Here is a 21,065-nt window from a genome sequence, read left to right as displayed (position 1 = left end):
ATGTTTGAGTGACATGTTTTTGTTTTTAATCATCAAAATTAAACAATTTTAGTTTAGTTATTAGTTTTGAAGTGGAAATCAGACTTTTTGAAGTGAAAAGTGAAATCTTAACCTCATTCTTTTTTGAAACTTTTATTTGTAAAAATTTGGGAGAAGACAGTTTTGGGCTATGCCTGTTGTCTTCTCCCAATCATATTATATATTATAATTATGATTTATGAACGTCAATGAAATAAATAAATAAATAGTTATTTGTGCAACTAGTGCGCAAAGTGACAGTTTGCTGCACCGAAAGAAACGTTTACGCCCGAGCCGTAGGCGAGGGCGGAATGGCTTCTCGAGTGCAGCAGAGGAACTTTGCACACGTATTTCACATTAAATTTTTCCTACAGTTACCATTGAATATGAAAAGTGGGTAATTATGGGTAAAATTCCCTGAAATGCATCAAACGTTTTTCTGTGTAATTTTATTATTAATAAAAACCATAATTTATTTAAAATTGAATAATGAAGTAGTAAATGAATGAAGGCGGCTGTCACTCATGTGGTGGCTGTCGCTGTCATCGATGCCTTAATATTATTATAACGTGGACCCCACTATATTCACACTGTCAGTGTTACCAACTTAATTTTGATTTTGCTGCACTGGTGCTCCATATAACCATAGAGAAACAATAACGTAAGTAGATATCCCATGGTATAGGGAATTTATGTCGCAATTTTTACTGTTATCCCAAGCCGATAGTTCACGTAGTTTTTTCCTATGCAGCTGAGTGATGCTGGTAGTGTCTCAAATTGTGCAGTTCATACACTCTCACCCCAACAAAACAGTAAAAAATGACTATAATCGACGGTAATCGGCTTGAGATAACAGTAAAAGCTGCGACATAAATTCCCTATACCATGGGATATCTACTTACACTATTGTTTCTCTATGATATAACCTACTAACTATTTTATGTTGCCATGTTGCAAATCTGGAGTGCAGAAAAATTTTTCCCGCACTAGAGCGGAAAAGTGATTCTTTGCGGCCTGCAATCAGTGCAGAAATGGTCATTTTTCAGGGTATCTGTAGGAAGATAACATCACTCACGTCTGCCATTTTATCACTATCTCAAATTAGAACTCTATCTTCAACAACTACGTCTTAATTCAAATCGCAATTGACAAGTCCACGTCACGACTAACTAGTCCAAAACGGCGCCACGCCGCGCTCCTAGTGCCCACACCTTCCATTTTCCGCTCTCCTGCACGCTCACATTTACACTCCCAACAACACACTAATAATAGACAGTGTATAGGGTGTCTATGTTGCAAATGTGAGTGTTAACTGAAGCCGATAGTCCTACACGTTTAGGTTAGACCTACTCGTACCGGTATAAATAATATTGATAGGTTATTTCAGAATTATTTCCATTGAAATTACTTATTTTAAAAAGGAATTCTATTTTTCTATCATTTTTAAAAGAAATTGAAATAGAATACCTACCAAATTACTTAATTTCTGTTGTTTTGAAATTCAGATTGGTGTATCACAGCTTTTCAAATTAGCCGCGCCATTTCAGGTTTGTATAAAAATAAAAATCTGATCTTAGTTATGGAAGCAAATTTTCGAATAAAATTATGAAAAATTACATTTTCTTGATTAATTCGACATTAAATTGATTATTTTATCATGGAAATGATAATTATTATTAGATCAAATTTAATGGGATGAAATGAGTAACAGCTGTGTACAATCAGTGGCAAAATGGAGAGACTTGGCAACGTTTTTCTTCACTGCCATTATAACGTGGACCTCGCTGTAGTGACCCTCCGCCGATAGGCAGAGCTACTGTATCCGGACTGTACCTTGGACTGGTTGCTTTTGAGTCGATGTGCCTCGTCGACCACTAGGACAGCCCACTCGATTGAGCCGAGGCAGGCCACATCGATGGATATCAACTCATAGGAGGTCAACAGCACATGGAACTTGATGTTGCACGACCTGATGCGTGACGCTCGCCCTCCCCCACGCTGCCCTCCACCTGCAAAACACAACAGATTCATTCATTCATCCGATTCATTCATGTTGTACGGTATAATTGACTGTATTTCAAATGATTACTAGATTTAAAATCAATGAATATCGACTCTAATAAAATGAGTCTAAAGCTGCGTACACATATTCGCGCTTCCAACCAGCACCGAGCACGCTCCTCCCTCGTACCGCCCTCGTACCACAATCGAACCACAGTCGCACCGCCCACGCACCCATCATGAACGTTATGGAAGATGTTAGATCTTCTCGCGTTCCCCGGTCGAACCATTGTTGCTCCCCGGTCGATCATCAATCGCTCTGCCGGAGTGACGTTTGGTTGCGGAGCAGAGCGGAAGTCTGTACGCACCTTAAGGAAGGCTCAGCTCACACTACCTCGACTAGAATCGTACGACTCCAGTCTCTCGACCTTACGACTTTCTTGCTCATTGTCACTACTTCAGTTCCATGTTACTCCATTTCTAACCTCACATTATTAAAAATATGAGATCCGATTCGTCATTTCTGCGCATGTAACAAGTTTTATAATAATTATTATGAATATATTGTCTCATCTAATTCCTATTATTGTATTATCTAAAATGATAGAACCACTTTCATAAAACATAACCTCACTTTCATTGAAAATGCATGGTACTACCATAGAGAAAAGATAACATAAGAAGATATGCCATGATATAGGACGTTTATGTTGCAAATGTGAGTGTTAACTGAAGCCGATAGTCCTAGTAGTTGTTTTTGGTGAAGCTATGTGACGCTGGTAGTCTCTCATACTGTGCCCTTCTTACACTCTTACACTCCCAACAACACACTAATAATAGACAGTGTATAGGGTGTCTATGTTGCAAATGTGAGTGTCAACTGAAGCCGATAGTCCTAGTAGTTGTTTTTGGTGAAGCTATGTGACGCTGGTAGTCTCTCATACTGTGCCCTTCTTACACTCCCAACAACACACTAATAATAGACAGTAGTCGACAGTAATCGGAGAAGTAATTTGCAACATAAACATTGCAGGCCACAAAGAATCACTTTTCCGCACTAGTGCGCAAAGTGAGTACTTTGCGTACTCCAGATTTGCAGCATGACAACGCAAAATAGTTAGTAGGTTGTTATTATGGAGCACCAGTGCAGCAAAATCAAAATTAAGTTGGTAACAGTGACTGTGGGTCTAGCACGTTATAATAGTCTTGAGGTGGTGGACAACAGTGGATGACAGCCCCCCCCCCACAGCCCCCCCCCCCACCATTCAAACACACAACATACTACATTCTATTTAAAATAAATTAAGGTTTTTATTAATAACAGCATCACAAACACAAACATTTGATGGATTTCAGGCAATTTCACCCATAATTACCCACTTTTCATATTCAATGGTAACTGTAGGAAAAATTTAATGTGAAATACGTGCGCAAAGTTCCTCTGCTGCACTCAAGAAACCATTCCGACCTCGCCTACGGCTCGGGCGTAAACGTTTCTTTCGGTGCAGCAAACTGTCACTTTGCGCACTAGGTGCACAAATAACTATTCCCCACTTTCACCTTGATTGAATTGTATAGTTATAATTATTATAGTTCAAAATTCAATACATTCAAAAATTTCACTTGAACAGCAAAAATACAAGAAACCAATCATAAGTTATAAGCTTACCTTGTTGAATCAAAGTTTTTCTATTGGAATTAATAGTATCGTTTTCTGTTTTGGTACTCGTCACCGGCACTCAAACTGTGCTTTTGCTGGTTTCGCCCCATTAGTATATTATTATGCTAAAAATTATACATCTTATTCTAAAATATTACATTTTGTAATCTGTATTTATTTGTGAAAACTTTTAGTAAGGCAATAAAATTTGATTTGAATTTGAAACTATATCCTATTAGGAAATCTACTCTGCCACATTTTCACTATGGTACCTCACCATAAATGATACAGTATCACCACAATATGACCGTATCATCTCTACTTGATACACAACACCATAATTTGATACAAAACTTCAACGAAATACTCACGGCAATCTGTTCTCTCCCTCTTCGTCCTGTATTTCCTTTGTCTTAGTCTTCTTTCCTTTTCCTTTCTTCAGTTTCTTGTCGCTTGGGTTCGCAGCTGATCGCAGATCCTGGAAATCAATCAATTAACATATCATTAATACAGCAATATTATTTTTAATGAGAACTCTGGGTTGTTGTCAAAATATCACTCATTTATTTAAAAAAAAATCACAAACACGTTTGAACACCAATGGTGTCATCTTTACACACTGAAGATGGTCACAAAAATGAAAAATGTTTCATGAAACATGTTTGTGATTTTTAAAAATAAATAAGTGATATTTTGACAACAACCCAGAGTTCTCATTATGGATAGGTATCACAATATCTCACTATTAACAGCATATTATTTTTTATTTTCAATCTATAAAAAAATACATAAGTGAATCATGAACTTCGGACAACCATGTGACAAGTTCGGTTGAGTTATTGATTAGAGCTTTCTTCAACTGTGCTGTTCAGGCCAGGTTGCACAAAAGCCGTTAAATTTTAACCGTGATTAATTTCACGAGAGCCAATCAGAGACGGCTTTTTTGAGAAGACGACTTCTGTTCATGGTAGAGTACTAGTTTGTAGTGGAGTAGAGTGAGATAGTACTCTAACACTTGCCTTCTCCCACCACCGCTTCTCACTCTACTCTACCACTACTATGCTAATGAAAACAGTCTCCAGCTAGTAGAGTAGAGTCGTGCCGTGGGCTATCAAGTTTAAGATGTATTGTTATTTATTAAAAAGTATTAATTTATTAAAAAGTATTGACATTTACCAAGGCAACACACTTCACCTACTATTCTCAATTGTAGTGAAACAGTTACTCGACCAAGTAAGTAGAGTAGAGTTAGTATGCCAGTTACTCGACCACTAACTCTACTAGTGAAAACCAGACTTAATGATGTAAGAACCGAAACCGGTCTTCCTACTTTTAATATAATCTGTGGTTTTGATATTTTATTAAAAGTCTTTTTATTAATAGTTATTTGTATATCTAGAGTGAAAAGTACGACTTTTTCTCCCTGTGGGAAAAAGTTTGAAGCCCGAGGCGAAGTCGAGGGCAGCAATTTTCCTGAGGGAGAAAAAGTATTTTTCGCTCGTGATGTACACAACATTTTTCCTCCATCTACATTTATTTATAGAAACTGCAAATAAAATCATTCTAATAACTTACGTATTGGTGACAATGATTCCTAACAACATAACCTAAATCTAAAACCTAGAAACCGGTCGTCTGATTGGCACTGCCGATTGCGCTATCTATCGGCAAAAGTTGTAACAATTATATCAGCTGAGCAGATACCAAAAATGGCTGACTCCAGATCACGCGGTTCAGATTTGAATTGCAGAATGCAGATCAAAAATATTTGTTGGCTGGTATTTTGAATAGAATAAAATATTTTGAAAATTGTATAAATTTTTATCGTCTACTAATATTAAGAATATAATAATTATCATACAAACATATATTTCATGAGTTGATCAAATTTCTGGTTGTGGTATTGAATTCAGTTGACTCAATGACAGACACCTCTAATATGCTTTCTCATCTGAGCTTAGACCTTCTAACCTATTACAATGTAAGTTTCAAAATAGAGATGCTCCCCATGTTATTTAAATGGAGTCACTTTTACTCCCTAGGGAGTTTTTCTGTTTTTTACTACCGAGAGCAAAAAAGTGACACTTTAGTATTAGGTTTCAGGGAGTAAAGTAAGTACTTTAGACAGTAGGTGGAGGAAAATATATAATTAAGTGCATCAATTGGCACACCGGTGCACCTACACCCACATCCCAGAACGCACCTGATAGTAGTCGACAGCCCGCTTGAGGTTGGGAATATCGGCAGATTCTTCCTCCCAGGTGGACTGGTCGTAGGGCAGGTCCCTCCACTTCACCAGGTACATGGTGCGGCCGTCGCGCATCGTCCGATGGTTGATGATGCGGTGAATGATCATCCACTCCGGCTTGATGCCGTACCTGAAATAGTTGCTGCTCAATCGCATCCCATCCACACAACACCACAATGCATTGTATGCAACAGACACAGCAGGAGCAAACAAAACAAAACAAAACAAACGCCGAGTTAGCAAACAAAATAAAAACGAAACAAAATTATAACAAACGCAGTTGAAACAAAATAGAGTGTTAAAATGAGTTGAAAAATTGGGAACAGAATAGAAAAAAGTTGACGATAGTTGAGAAATTGGAACAAACAAAATAGAGTTGAAATTAATTGTTAATTAATTAATATTATTATTAAAGAATTTATTAATTAATAAACAATATATAAAAAAAATATATTGAAAGATGTGAACAGACAGAGTAGACTTGAGGCCGGTATCCGAGTTCGGGATACCAGGCGCACACCAACGCAAAAGTTTTGTTGCGGTGCGAATTCGATTTGCAGAGCTTGCCGTGAGGAAATTTAATACCATAGCGGTGTATGTGCTGGCGCAAACCAATGCGTTGCCAAGTATTTCCTTGCGAATAATTCGCAGCTTTTGCTACATGCAGCATTTGCAGCGCTTTTTCGTGTTGCAGATTTTGTGGCGAGTTCTGGAACTACACTAGTTTCGTCTGCCTTGTAAACAACATAAGTCAACTCGAATATTGCCGCGCTTCACATTGCGATTATTTCGCTTCGTGCCCCAATATTTTGCAACGAAAACTTCGTTTGGAAACCGCAGTCTGAATTCTTGAAAATTCAACCAACGAATTTGTACGCATCGGTGTGCGCATATCTTTAGCCAAGTTCTAGACTAAACAGCTGGAGTCAGAAAATTAACTTTCCGAAACGGGGCGTAGTCGTAATTTTATGATATTTATTTTCTCATTTCTATAAGTTAATTGAAAACGTTTTTTCTTGACGAAATGAATTATTCCTAAATAATTCAAAAATCTAACAAACGGTGAAAACATCACAATTTTTCACCAAAATATCCGTAGTTTGAATAAAAATTTTGATTCATTTTTAATGTACCTTAGTTGCTGGAAAGTAAAGCCGGATGTAATTATCTTGACTGAAACCTGGTTTCAACCGATCGATGATACCAGCCCCTACAACATCGAAGGTTATGATAATTACTCTACCGGTAATGATGTAAGTAGGGCATCAGGTATTATCATTTTTGTCTCATCTAGCCGAGGTATTGTGTGTTCGCGGGAGGAATCAAAAATTGATGGTGCTGATTCAGTTTTACTGCACTTTAAAATTCTTAACTACAATTTCAGCATTTTGAGCTTGTACAGATGGCAGTTTGTTGGAATGGATGTTTTTCTGAATAGTTTTGGCCAATTTTTGGAGAGTGTAGGATGTAAGGGTGACTCAATGGTTCTGGGTGACATTAATATTAATATTAATGATATAAATAATCCTGGAGCTTTTGACTACTTGGAAATTTTGCATTCCAACGGTTATCAATCGCTCATAGATATTGATACCCGTGTAACAGATATGAGTTCAACTTGTATTGATCACATGTTCTTCAAGTCGAAATATAATAGGATAAAAGTTCGGAGTGCAGTGATTGAATCGCTCATTACTGACCACAGAGCGGTTTCAGCTTCATTGTCAATACCTGAATATAGAGACAGTGATGCTACTCCAGTAGTTCAAAATATAACAGATTTTAAGAAGTTAGCTGACTTATTGATGGAACACGACTGGACTAATTTATATGATTGTAACCTTGTTGATGGAAAGTTTTCCATATTCATGGATGTACTCCTCAACTATATAAATCAGTGCACTTACCAGCGCAAAAGTTCTTTTAAAAATAATAAGCACTTGAAACCATGGATGACAGATAGCATTTGCATTGCAATTAGAAATCGTGATAAACTTTACAAAAAACACAAGAAATATCCCCAAAATAATAATTATAAACATGATTTTTTAACTGCAAAGAGTAATATAAATAAATTGATAAAAGAACAAAAATATAAATACTTTTCAAAATTGAAGACTTTTCCTGTAAAGAAGCAGTGGGAGATCATCAATGATCATTGTGGTCAAGCTACTTCTAAAAAAAAGCCTATCCATCTGCATTGCGGAAATAGTGTTTTGATTGATGAAAAACTCATCACAAATAAATTCAATGAATATTTCATAAACATACCACAAGAAATAATTTCTTCTATACATGATCCAGATGAATTGATGAATGATAATTATAATAGAAAATTCAAAACTATTAATTTCTGTAACTCTTTCTTTCTAAAACCCATAACTTTTTTTGAATTATTAACTGAAATAAATATATTGAAGAAAGGAAAGTCTCCGGGACCGGATAATATATCATCTAATTTAATAAAATCAATATCTTATGCAATAGTACCTATTTTGTGTCACATCTTTAATGCGAGCTTTTCAGAGGGTAAATTCCCAACTAGACTCAAAACTGCAAAAGTGATCCCGATATTCAAAAGTGGATCTAATACAGAAATCTCAAATTACAGACCCATCTCATTACTCTCAGTTTTTTCAAAAATTTTTGAAAAACTTTTTAAAAAAAGAATAATATCCTTTTTCAGTAGAGTAAAGTTCTTTCATAGGGATCAATTTGGTTTCCAGGAGGGCTTAAGTACTGAGCAGGCGCTTAACAAGTTTATGGCAGATATCTATCACGGGATCAATACACCTCATAAGTACAGAACGTCAGGTCTATTCTTAGACATAAGAAAAGCATTTGACACTGTAGAGCACAATATCCTTTTGGAAAAGCTTCGTGCTGCTGGAATCCGTGGGGTGGCTAACATGTGGCTAAGATCATATTTGTCAGATCGCAAGCAATATGTTTCAATTTCTAACAGTGATAGTGATTTGGCAATGGTTAAATATGGTGTCCCACAAGGATCAGTTTTGGGTCCCATACTATTTTTAGTGTACATCAATGATTTATTTTCTCATACTTTTAATGGATCCATTACATCCTTTGCTGATGACACAGCCCTAGCATACTCAGCCAAAGACGAAAGAGAATTGCATAGAATGATTCAGCATGATCTATTTGATCTGCGATGTTGGTTTGATTGCAACAAATTAGCAATTAATGCAGCTAAAACCTCCTACATAAACTTCTCTTTGTCAGCAACTTTCTATTTCCCAGATCCTATTAAATACCATCAATTTGGATGTGATTCGGTGGGTTGTGACTGTGAAGTTATAAAACAATCAGAATCCGTCAAATATTTAGGATTGATTTTGGACCAGAGTTTAACTTGGGACTTTCACATAAGAAAAATAAAAAGGTACCTTCTATATTTAGTAAAGACATTTTATCGATTAAGAGAGTTCTTCCCTGTATCTATTCTTCGTATGATGTATTTTGCTTTTTTCAATTGTAGGTTGGAGTATGGCATTTCTTGCTATGCTTCCACATTCATGTCACATTTTAAAAATCTTATAGTTCTACAAAAATCTGTCATTAGGGTCATTTATGGTGCTAGTAGACGGGCTCATACTTTCCCTATGTTTAAATCATTGGGGATTCTCCCTTTTAGATATATGTATGTGTTGAAAGTTCTATCCCTGTTTTATAAAATGAGTGGGGATAGATATCTGATGGAAAATATTGGACAAGACAGTTTGGTTACACGGCAAACTACACGAATGCTGGTGAGACTTCCCAAACCCAACTGTACCACCTTCCAAAGATGTTTCATTTTTCTGGGACCAAAATTTCACAATATCCTTCCTGAGGAAATAAGGAAACTAAAAATTTGCAAACAATTCATCCGTAAAACGAAGTGTTGGCTATGGCTTCATTCACCTTTGGAAATTGAAAATTTCTTCAGAGTGGTAAGCTAAGTAAATAAATTGTCATAAAACCTAAACATTTTTCTTCTTCTTCTCTCTTCTGTCTTAAATTCTTTTTTCTGCCTTAAAATACCTATTGGTCGATTTATAGGTGGTGGCTTCCTCCCCACTGTTCACATGAAGTTTATATCACTATGAGATATAAGTAACGAGGGGAATGCTCCGATGTGTCAATTGTCGAATATTGATGACTGTGTGAATGCGTGTGTGTATGTGTCATATCATTTTCATATGTCCCATTATTCAAACTCCTATTCACGGACAAGGGCTTTGCGGAAGCTCTTTTGTGAATAGTATTTTTGTTTGCATCGGTTCTCACATAAAATGTTAAGGTTCATTTCCACCATCAGTTACATTATTCCAAAATGTTGATATGAGTTGTGTACTTATAAGTTTAAAGTTAATTTCTACTGTATTATTGATACATTATTATATAGTACCAAATTAACCTTTCAGAAGTGCTTAGTATCTTTAAATTGTTAGTTATAGGTATCTGATGAGATTTTTTATTTTTATTTTGTTGTATTGCTGATGTAAACAATAAAACTTAAACTTAAACTTAAACTTAAACTTAAGCTGAAACTTTACATTATTTATTTTTTTGTCCCCTGTGGGTTAGGGGAGCTTTGAGTCGAACATCGACTCATAAATGTGTTGAAAACCAGAATCCACCCACAGTATCCCTGCTTGTCGTGGGAGGCGACTAAAAGGGACCCCAAGGCAACTCCAGAAGTTGCCTTGCCTTCAAACCCACGGGATCTGCCCCATCAGGTTAGTTTCGGAGTTGCAAAAAGAAAAACCCAAGAGACCAGAGATGAGTGAAACTCTAGGCACAAATGCGGGGCAAGAGGCTGAGTAGTCGAGGGTGACCAGGTGCCCTAGAGGCAATTTGGCGACCCCTCCATCAGCGGAAGGACCTACAAAAAGGCTAGGAGTGGAACTCACGTAGGTCACGAGGACTAATCAGTCTGAAGATACTGTCAAGCATATCACACTGGATTGCGACAAGCAACCAGGTGATGAATGGGATGTTAGTATAGGGAAAAACTCCTGGTTCTTGTAAAGGACACAGGTATTGGTTTGCCTAACTAACATACTACTTGGGAACACAATAAGCTTCGGTTGACGTGTGGGTTTCTTTGAACCTTTGGATCCTTGAATCCGTCCCTTCAAAAACAATAAACAATAATTACATTATTTTATTTTGTGTTCAATTTTCTAGTTTTTCGAAATTTAATTTAAAACGTAGACTGTGACTACGCCCCGTTTTGGAAAGCCAACTTTCTGACACCAGCTGTTTAAAGTCTAGAACTTAGCTAAATCCCGAGCTCGGAAACCAGCCCTTAAAAAGTAGTTGAAAAATGAGAACAAATTGGAGTTAAAAAGTAGTTGAAAAATGGGGGAAAACAAATTAAAAGTAGTTGAAGGTTGTTAAAAATGGGAACAAACCGAATAAAAATAAATTAATTAATGTACTTGCACTGAAGCTAGACAAGGAATACTTCTCTCAGCCTTGTCTCAGTTCAACGTCAAGGCAAGCGCTGGTTTCTCAAAATTTAAAAAACCATAATTTTAATTTAGCCGACTGCGCAGGGTGGACGCGCATATTGAACAAGGCCACGCCCACCGCGATAAATCGGCAAACAAGTATATGATTAATTGAGAATTATATTTAATTAAGAATTAATTTCGGAAGCAGAAAGAAAACACTGTTGGTTCTTATGAGGGGATTTACACATTGGCACATTAACCACCCAGAGTTGCCTTCAATTTTAAAGTGCAATGTCACCAGTGCCAACCTTCACACACAATCTATTTTTTCACCAGTCGCTTTAAATTTTTATTTTAATTGTTTCTATTGATACCCTTCACACAGAACCAACTCTTGTCGAGTTGCCCTCAATTTTAAACTATTTTGAACTGCAATATCACCAGTTACACCCTTCAAACACAACCTATTTTTTCCAGTCGCTTTGAATTTCAATATGAATTGTTTCTAATGACACCCTTCACACAGAACCAACTTTGGTTGAGTTGCCTTCTATTTTGAACTGCAATATCACCAGTGACAACCTTCACACATAACCTATTTTTTCCAGTCTCTTTGAATTTCAATATGAATGGTTTCTAATGACACCCTTCACAGAGAACCAACTTTGGTTGAGTTGCCTTCTATTTTGAACTGCAATATCACCAGTGACAACCTTCACACACAACCTATTTTTTCCAGTCGCTTTGAATTTCAATATGAATTGTTTCTAATGACACCCTTCACACAGAACCAACTTTGGTTGAGTTGCCTTCTATTTTGAACTGCAATATAACCAGTTACACCCTTCAAACACAACCTATTTTTTCCAGTCGCTTTGAATTTCAATATGAATGGTTTCTAATGACACCCTTCACACAGAACCAACTTTGGTTGAGTTGCCTTCTATTTTGAACTGCAATATCACCAGTTACACCCTTCAAACACAACCTATTTTTTCCAGTCGCTTTGAATTTCAATATGAATTGTTTCTAATAACATCCTTCACACAGAACCAACTTTGGTCGAGTTGCCTTCTATTTTGAACTGCAATATCACCAGTGAACTCTTCACAGCAACCTATTTTTTCCAGTCTCTTTGAATTTCAATATGAATGGTTTCTAATGACACCCTTCACACAGAACCAACTTTGGTTGAGTTGCCTTCTATTTTGAACTGCAATATCACCAGTGACAACCTTCACACACAACCTATTTTTTCCAGTCGCTTTGAATTTCAATATGAATTGTTTCTAATGACACCCTTCACACAGAACCAACTTTGGTTGAGTTGCCTTCTATTTTGAACTGCAATATCACCAGTGACAACCTTCACACACAACCTATTTTTTCCAGTCGCTTTGAATTTCAATATGAATTGTTTCTAATGACACCCTTCACACAGAACCAACTTTGGTTGAGTTGCCTTCTATTTTGAACTGCAATATAACCAGTTACACCCTTCAAACACAACCTATTTTTTCCAGTCGCTTTGAATTTCAATATGAATTGTTTCTAATAACATCCTTCACACAGAACCAACTTTGGTCGAGTTGCCTTCTATTTTGAACTGCAATATCACCAGTGAACTCTTCACAGCAACCTATTTTTTCCAGTCGCTTTGAATTTCAATATGAATTGTTTCTAATGACACCCTTCACACAGAACCAACTTTGGTCGAGTTGCCTTCTATTTTGAACTGTAATATCACCAGTTACACATCCTTCATACACAACCAACTTTTTCAGTTGCTTCAAATTTCAATCTCCATTATTTCCAACGACACCCTTCACACTGGAACCTTCATTTTCAAGGAAACTTGACAAGTTTCTCATCTACTAGAGCACCAAGTGAATAAACAGCTACTAACTTGTATTCAAGGACACTTGACTAATATAAACGCCCCTCAAGTTTCTTATCTCTTTCTTTCTCTGGAAAATCAGTTGAAGATGTGGAGCTCTCATCCACTATAGACGACCTATCAGCGATTAATGATTACCTGAATGGCTACATTCTTGTCCTGAATACAAGCAAATCTATGGTTGTTCCATTGGCCTCAGTAACTACATTTCAGCGCTATAGTTTTGTAATCAATTTTATAACACCATCTCAAACAGGTTTAGTACCTCGAGATGCAAATACTCAATTGGCATTGCATTTTATTTTGTAATAGTATTTACTCATTTTGTAAAATTTGTATTGTTTTTATTATGTATTTTTTAAGATGTTGTAATTTTATATTTCTGCCAATAAAACATTTTTCATTTTCATTTTTTTTTCAACAAGACAGAGTAGGAACCAGTCAGTGTGTCCAAATGTAGCTATAAATGGGGAAATTTTAGAAACTAAAAATAGTACGAAATTCTTTGGTCTGTTATTGGACAGCAATCTCTCATGGGACAGTCATGTTTGCCATGTCAAGAAAAAGATATCTCCTGGTCTTTCAGCTTTGAAACAAATGTCCAACGGGTGTAGTATCCAAACATTAAAGTCAGTATACTATGCTGTAATACATGCACATTTAGCATATGGCCTGTGCATATATGGCAGTACGAGTAGAAAAAATTTTCATGAAATTCTCAAACAACAGAAGCGGGCAATTAGAATAATGTTTAACCTCAGAAGAAGCGACTCAGTAAGATCACTGTTCTCTCAACTTGGGATTTTAACAATTTATGGTCAATATGTATTCGATGCGATCATGTTTTTTCAGGAAGAAGTCCAATGTATTAGAGTTAAGAAATCAGACTCACAGCTATGATACCCGTTCTGGCCTAATTATTGAGAGACATAGATTGGATCTTTTTGAGAAAAAAAACAATTTTCAAAGGAAGAAAATGTTTCATCAGTTTACCAGGCAATTTAAAGTTAATTAAAGTTCAATAGTGAGTAGGTTTTTGATTTTGTATTCAAATTTTTCAAATCAGTGCAATATTTTTAAAGTTTTTAATTTATTGTGATACGAGGATTCTTTTAGAGTATAACATCAAAATTCAAAATTTCAATTCATTATTCCTGGACCGAAAATCAAGTGACGAAGCAGTGTGTGATTACATAACCTTAACTTTTTGACAACATTAACATTTTATCAAAATTTTTGGAGAGAAATAGTACAGGCTCAGCCTAGTTTTTCCTCCAATGTCATAATTGTATTATGATTATAGTGTTTTATACAATAAATAAATGAATTATCAAAATATTATTAATATTTCTTATCAAAATATTTGGTAAGAATCTGAAGGAATATTTGGTGAGCTTATCTATGTATTTTTTAAGATGTTGTAATTTTATATTTCTGCCAATAAAACATTTTTCATTTTCATTTTTTTTTCAACAAGACAGAGTAGGAACCAGTCAGTGTGTCCAAATGTAGCTATAAATGGGGAAATTTTAGAAACTAAAAATAGTACGAAATTCTTTGGTCTGTTATTGGACAGCAATCTCTCATGGGACAGTCATGTTTGCCATGTCAAGAAAAAGATATCTCCTGGTCTTTCAGCTTTGAAACAAATGTCCAACGGGTGTAGTATCCAAACATTAAAGTCAGTATACTATGCTGTAATACATGCACATTTAGCATATGGCCTGTGCATATATGGCAGTACGAGTAGAAAAAATTTTCATGAAATTCTCAAACAACAGAAGCGGGCAATTAGAATAATGTTTAACCTCAGAAGAAGCGACTCAGTAAGATCACTGTTCTCTCAACTTGGGATTTTAACAATTTATGGTCAATATGTATTCGATGCGATCATGTTTTTTCAGGAAGAAGTCCAATGTATTAGAGTTAAGAAATCAGACTCACAGCTATGATACCCGTTCTGGCCTAATTATTGAGAGACATAGATTGGATCTTTTTGAGAAAAAAAACAATTTTCAAAGGAAGAAAATGTTTCATCAGTTTACCAGGCAATTTAAAGTTAATTAAAGATATCAAAATATTTGGTAAGAATGTGAAGGAATATTTGGTGAGCTTATCTCTGTATTCTTTGCAGGAGTTTGACAACAGCAATCATTGATTTATTTTGAATTTTATTTGTGTAGCAACTATAGTTAAAGACATATGTAATTTTAAACTAACGCTATTCATATGTATTTGTACATGTCTGATAAATAATAAAAAAAATCTGGTGTGGCGCACTCACACAACTTTCCTTTGCCGTTGAAAATTGATCACCTGACGCTAGTGTTCCCGCGCATCTCAAGTCCACTATTCAAAGATTTGAGCCAGCTGGTGACAGGGCAATAACGCTGGAGACACACATGAGGTCTGCTATCTCTTCATAGTGAATGATTTAATAGAATCAACAATAATTTGCAATTGAATAATCACAGTTTCTCGAATTTAAAGCTTATTTTCAATTTTAGGTGAAAATGTTACTGAACATTAATTGTAGAGATTTTCATGCCATCTGAATCTACTCCACTTGATTTTTTTTGTTTCAATTGTATCTGAAGCCTGATAATTGGGAATCTATCTGCATTGATGGGGCGAAGCTCCTGATATTTTTACAGATATGGGACTTGTGGCAGTTGATAGAGCTCATTGATGACTATTTTAGGTATGAATTTGATCAAAATCGTTGGAGCCGTTTCCGAGAAAATCACGAAAAACCCTGTTTTTGACAACATTCTCGCCATTTTAGCCGCCATCTTGAATTGCATTTGATCGAAATTGTTCGTGTCGGATCCTTATAGTGAAAGGACCTTAAGTTCCAAATATCAAGTCATTCCGTTAATTGGGAGATGAGATATTGTGTACACAGACGCACATACACTCATACACACACACACACACACACACACACACACACACACACACACACACACACACACACACACACATATATACAGACCAATACCCAAAAACCAGTTTTTTGGACTCAGAAGACCTTGAAACGTATAGAAATTTAGAAATTGGGGTACCTTATTTTTTTCGGAAAGCAATACTTTCCTTACCTATGGTAATAGGGCAGGCAAAGTAAAAATGGAGTGATCCGTGGTCTAGTGGATAGAGTGCTTGCGTAGCAGCATAGAGTTCCCGGGTTCAAACCCTCTCAATACCAGAAGTTTTTTAACCAGATCACTCCCGTGTTATCGGATGGGCACGTTAAATTGTCGGTCCCGGCTGAAGTATGACAGTCGTAAGGCCAATTGATGGCTTAAATTATATATTCAGGCGGTGGCACCTTCCCGCAAGGGACTCCCCCCACCAACAAAAGCCATACGAATTTACTTTTTACTGATGAATAATGATTTTTCTATTCTATTCAAATCTATTCTATCTACTAGAGTAGAAAGTGAAAAAACAGCTACTAACTTGTAGAACTTCTCTTCGAGGAATGCATCGTTGGTGTTGTTATCCCTGATTCGCTTCATACGGTTGTCCATCTCGTCAATTGGCTCCTCCAATTTGGGCGGCTCATCCATGTCGTATTTACGCATGTAGTTACGAATCATCAGCGGGTGGAAAACATCCATCTACAAACATACAACACATTAGGCCTACATCACATAGGATTTATTGATTTATCTAGAAATGTTCATCTAAGACCATGCAACACACTACATCAGATAATTGACCGAAGCGAAGCTGAGTTTCGACTCGATCGGCTATTGTCTGTTTGATTTGATTAAATTTTCTCCCTGGAGACTCTTTAAAGAGTATAGGAAATCGTCAAGGACTATTTGTCAAAAAAATAAAGGAATACATATAAACATATATTATATACATCACATTCCACACTGTACATTGCAATTTAATCCTCCCAAAAGCCTCATTCTCCATCCATAAATTCTTGAATACTGTAGTAAACCCCGTTTGCTAAATATTTTCTCAATAGCTTTTTGAAAATACCCTTATTCTCATTTTCTCTCAAAGCTGACGGCAGTTTACTCATCCTGTCATTGTCACCAACAAACCCATCTTATTTAGAATCATTTTCCATCTCACCACCATCTGTGAGACGATTCATCATCTAAATTGCCTACTGCATATTCCATTTTTCCGTCAGTTGACCGATTTCTTTTAATTAATTATCAGAAAAGTTGTAATAGCCTATAAGTTTATATTGTGAATATGGAGACGATATAAAGGTACCTACTTGATAAGTCCGGTGTCCCTTCAAACAGTGTCTCTAGCACTTTCAATGGAGAAAATAATAGATGACATGGCTAAATCTTCACAATAATATACTGTACTTACTGGCCCTTCTCATTAGATTGAGAGTTGTATTCATGAGCGAGGTCTACTGTTCGCAGAACTACTAGTATTCATGCATTCATCTAGCAGCCAAGATATAGAGTGTTCAGAAATTATTTATTCATTTAAATAAATATATAGTGTTTGGAGAGTTATTGTGCACCAAGTATTTCATTTCAATAATAATTCAATGTCTAATTTGATACAAACAGCTTGACTTCTGTATCAAATTTAATATTGTGGTGTCCAACGTCAGGCTCATAAAGATTGTCGAACACAGAAATCACGTGGGACTAGAAATGGCGTGTGATCAAAATCACACCCAATATTTTGGTATGACAGAACCACTCAACTTCTGTATCAAACTTGATACAAATGTCTGAACTTCTGTATCAAATTTGATACAGTATCCCACTCAACTTCAGTATCAAATTTAATACAGACATCTGAACTTCTGTATCTAATTTGATACAATCCACTCAACCTCCATACCAAACTTGATACAGAACCACTCAACTTGCGTATCAAACTTGATACAAACAACAAAGCTTGCGTATCACATTTACCTGCAGCTCAGAGACCCAATCACAGTGCCAGTAGGACTTCTCGTGCCACTTGACAAAGTACTCGCGCATGCGCTGTCCACTTGGCTGGCGTTTCTTCTTTGTTTCTCCCTCCTCGTCGCCATCCTTGTCTGAGGACAAAGGAGCCCACCGCCATGTCAGGATCTTCGACACTTTGCCCGCCAGAGGTTTTGCCTAGAATCATAAAAAAATATTTATTTATTTATTCAATCATTCAGAATTGCACAACTTTCAGAAGAGAACCACAGGCTTTTAAGCCCAAAACGGTTCCAATTCTAATTTATACAACAGTCCAAATGTAGCTAGGTTATGTGTCACTCATTCTCCTATTACACTCTCAATTTACAATTAAAAACATACAAAAATTATTTATAAATTGAAAATACTTCAAAATTGAATTAAATCAATTACAATTAATTAGAAATTTCCAAACTTTGAAAAAACTATAAAATTTTGAGACCGAAAAGACAAACACACTATTTAGAACTTATCACAGCTGTAACTCTACAGCTCACTGTAATAGAGTAATATTGTGAATAGATAAACAGGATAATTAAATTTATTAGAAATAATAAATTGACAGTGAATAAATAGAATTAATATAAATAGCCTAGTCAATTTCATGCAACCAGAAAAAACAAGAGGTACAAAAGCAAACTAATTATAAAATTTTAAATCTACACTTTCAAGTAAAATTTGCAAACATGCAATATTTTAATTATATTTACAATTAGAAGTTTTGTAACTTTGAATCTTGTTTTGTTCATCCCTGAGCATTGTTCATCTTTTCACTAAAACTTACCTACAATAATTATTATTAAACGAAATTCCAATTAAATGCTGTAATTCACCCCGAAGACTTCTTCTACTGCCAATATTGACAACAGGGTAAACATCTAGATGGAAATTCGATGAGCGCTACTATTCAAAAATTATTTGTCAGCCCAGGAAAGGGGTACTGGGAGGTACTGGGTTCGATTCCCGGGCTGACAAATAATTTTTGTATAGTAGCGCTCCTCGAATATCCATCTAGCTGTTTACCCTGTTGTCAATATTTGCAGTAGCAGAAGTCTTCGGAGTGATTTACAGCATTTAATAGGAATTTCGTTTAATAATAATTATTTATTAATTATTAGCATTTAAACAAATGCAACTCCCACCTACATTAATCGAACTTTTATCCAACTTTATTTTTTACAATGAAGCTTGACTACTTATTTAAATATAATCAACTTTCATACAAGCATTTTACCTAATTTAGTGAGTTAATATAAGCATAGTAAGAAGATATCTCATGGTGTAGGGTGCATATCTTCCAAATTTCAGTTTGTTCAAACCAAAAATACTTTATTATTAGAATGTTGCTATAGTGAGGTCCACGTTATAATGGCAGTGGATGAAGATAGGAGAATAGCGATGCCGATTCTCTGCATTAATTAATCATATTTCTACACTGTTAAAAACATAATTGGCACCGTTGTGGACCTAGAAAAGGATAGTACCACCGGCTTTGTGGAACGATAGACAAGGATAACAATGCCATTGATAATCAAACACTGTCATTATAACGTGGACCTCACTATAGAACAAGAACAACCACAACACGATACAGTATCAACACAATATGATACAGTATCATCTCAACTTGATACTCAACACTATGATTTGATTCATTCGCTATCTGCTTTGTGGAATGATATACAAGGATAGCAACACCATTGCTAATCAAACACTGCCCCATTATAACGTGGACCTCACTATAGGTTGTATGACTTACCGAGCATCTGGGACACATCCAGTCAGAGGCGGGCATCTGCGCGAGGGGCGGAGTGAGGCAGTGCAGATGATACGCATTGGGACAACTGTTGCATTGGAGCAGTTCTCCCACGTCCTTACACTCGCGACACACCACCACCTTGTTACGCGAAGAACTGCTCTCTCTGCAACACAAATCACACATCATCAAATATACGAATCATACAAACGAGATACATTGAACAAAGTCAACAGCCTAGTTAAAAAAAATCACACTAGTTCTGTGATGAAAAAAAACCACCTGGTCTTTCCCGTTCAGTTCGTATTCCTGAAAATGTAGAGCGAGTCAGTGTCGTCGAGTCGATCGTCTAGGACTAGTAACAACTGCCGTTCTGACTCGGTCTACACTTTCCGGGGAACGGGGAAGACCAGGTGGTTTCTTTCTCATCACAGAGCTAGTACTCCTAAACGCTGCAACCCATCGGAGTACAGTATTTCGATCGGGCATTGCACCTCGACCCACAACTCTAAAATATTGACGAAAAAGCGTTGCACTGTGACTACAGATTCATTGTTTCTAAAAAAAACTGCTTAACAGCGAACACACGATGTTGTACGTTCCAACGCTCATAGCAACTGAAATGGCATAGTATGGGTTGTCTGCCAAAATTCGTTCCAGGGTAATACCATAGAGAAACGATAGCATAAGTAGATATCCCATGGTATAGGGCGTTTATGTCGCAACTTTTTCTGTTATCCCAAGCCGATAGATCACATAGTTCTTTCCTATGCAGCTGTGTGACGCTGGTAGTCTCTCAAATTGTGCCGTTCCTACACTCTCACCCCAACAAAACAGTAAAAATTGACAATAATCGACAGTAATCGGCTTGAGATAACAGTAAAAGTTGCGACATAAATTCCCTATACCATGGGATATCTACTTACACTATTGTTTCTCTATGGTAATACCATAGAGAAACGATAGCATAAGTAGATATCCCATGGTATAGGGCGTTTATGTCGCAACTTTTACTTTTATCCCAAGCCGATAGTTCACAATGTAAATAGTTCTTTCCTATGCAGCTGTGTGACGCTGGTA

The 21,065-nt window shown here is 36.3% G+C and overlaps 1 protein-coding gene across 6 annotated transcripts in view; it reads right to left on the bottom strand.

Annotated features, from left to right (window-relative positions):
- LOC111053065 (chromodomain-helicase-DNA-binding protein Mi-2 homolog) overlaps positions 1-21,065 on the bottom strand; it is a gene marked incomplete at its 3' end in the record, with an annotated part of 100,993 nt that overhangs the window by 54,264 nt on the left and 25,664 nt on the right. For 4 of the 6 annotated variants that reach the window (XM_039443799.1, XM_039443805.1, XM_039443804.1 and 1 more), the window contains 5 exon segments: positions 4,051-4,157; positions 5,883-6,069; positions 16,746-16,906; positions 18,194-18,385; positions 19,989-20,151. In XM_039443799.1, coding sequence (XP_039299733.1) covers positions 4,051-4,157; positions 5,883-6,069; positions 16,746-16,906; positions 18,194-18,385; positions 19,989-20,151 — 810 coding nt within the window. 6 annotated transcript variants of the gene reach the window in all.

Source organism: Nilaparvata lugens, unplaced genomic scaffold (assembly GCF_014356525.2).
Source record: "Nilaparvata lugens isolate BPH unplaced genomic scaffold, ASM1435652v1 scaffold1414, whole genome shotgun sequence".
NCBI lineage: Eukaryota > Metazoa > Arthropoda > Insecta > Hemiptera > Delphacidae > Nilaparvata > Nilaparvata lugens.
This window is presented reverse-complemented; position numbering and strand designations above follow the sequence as displayed.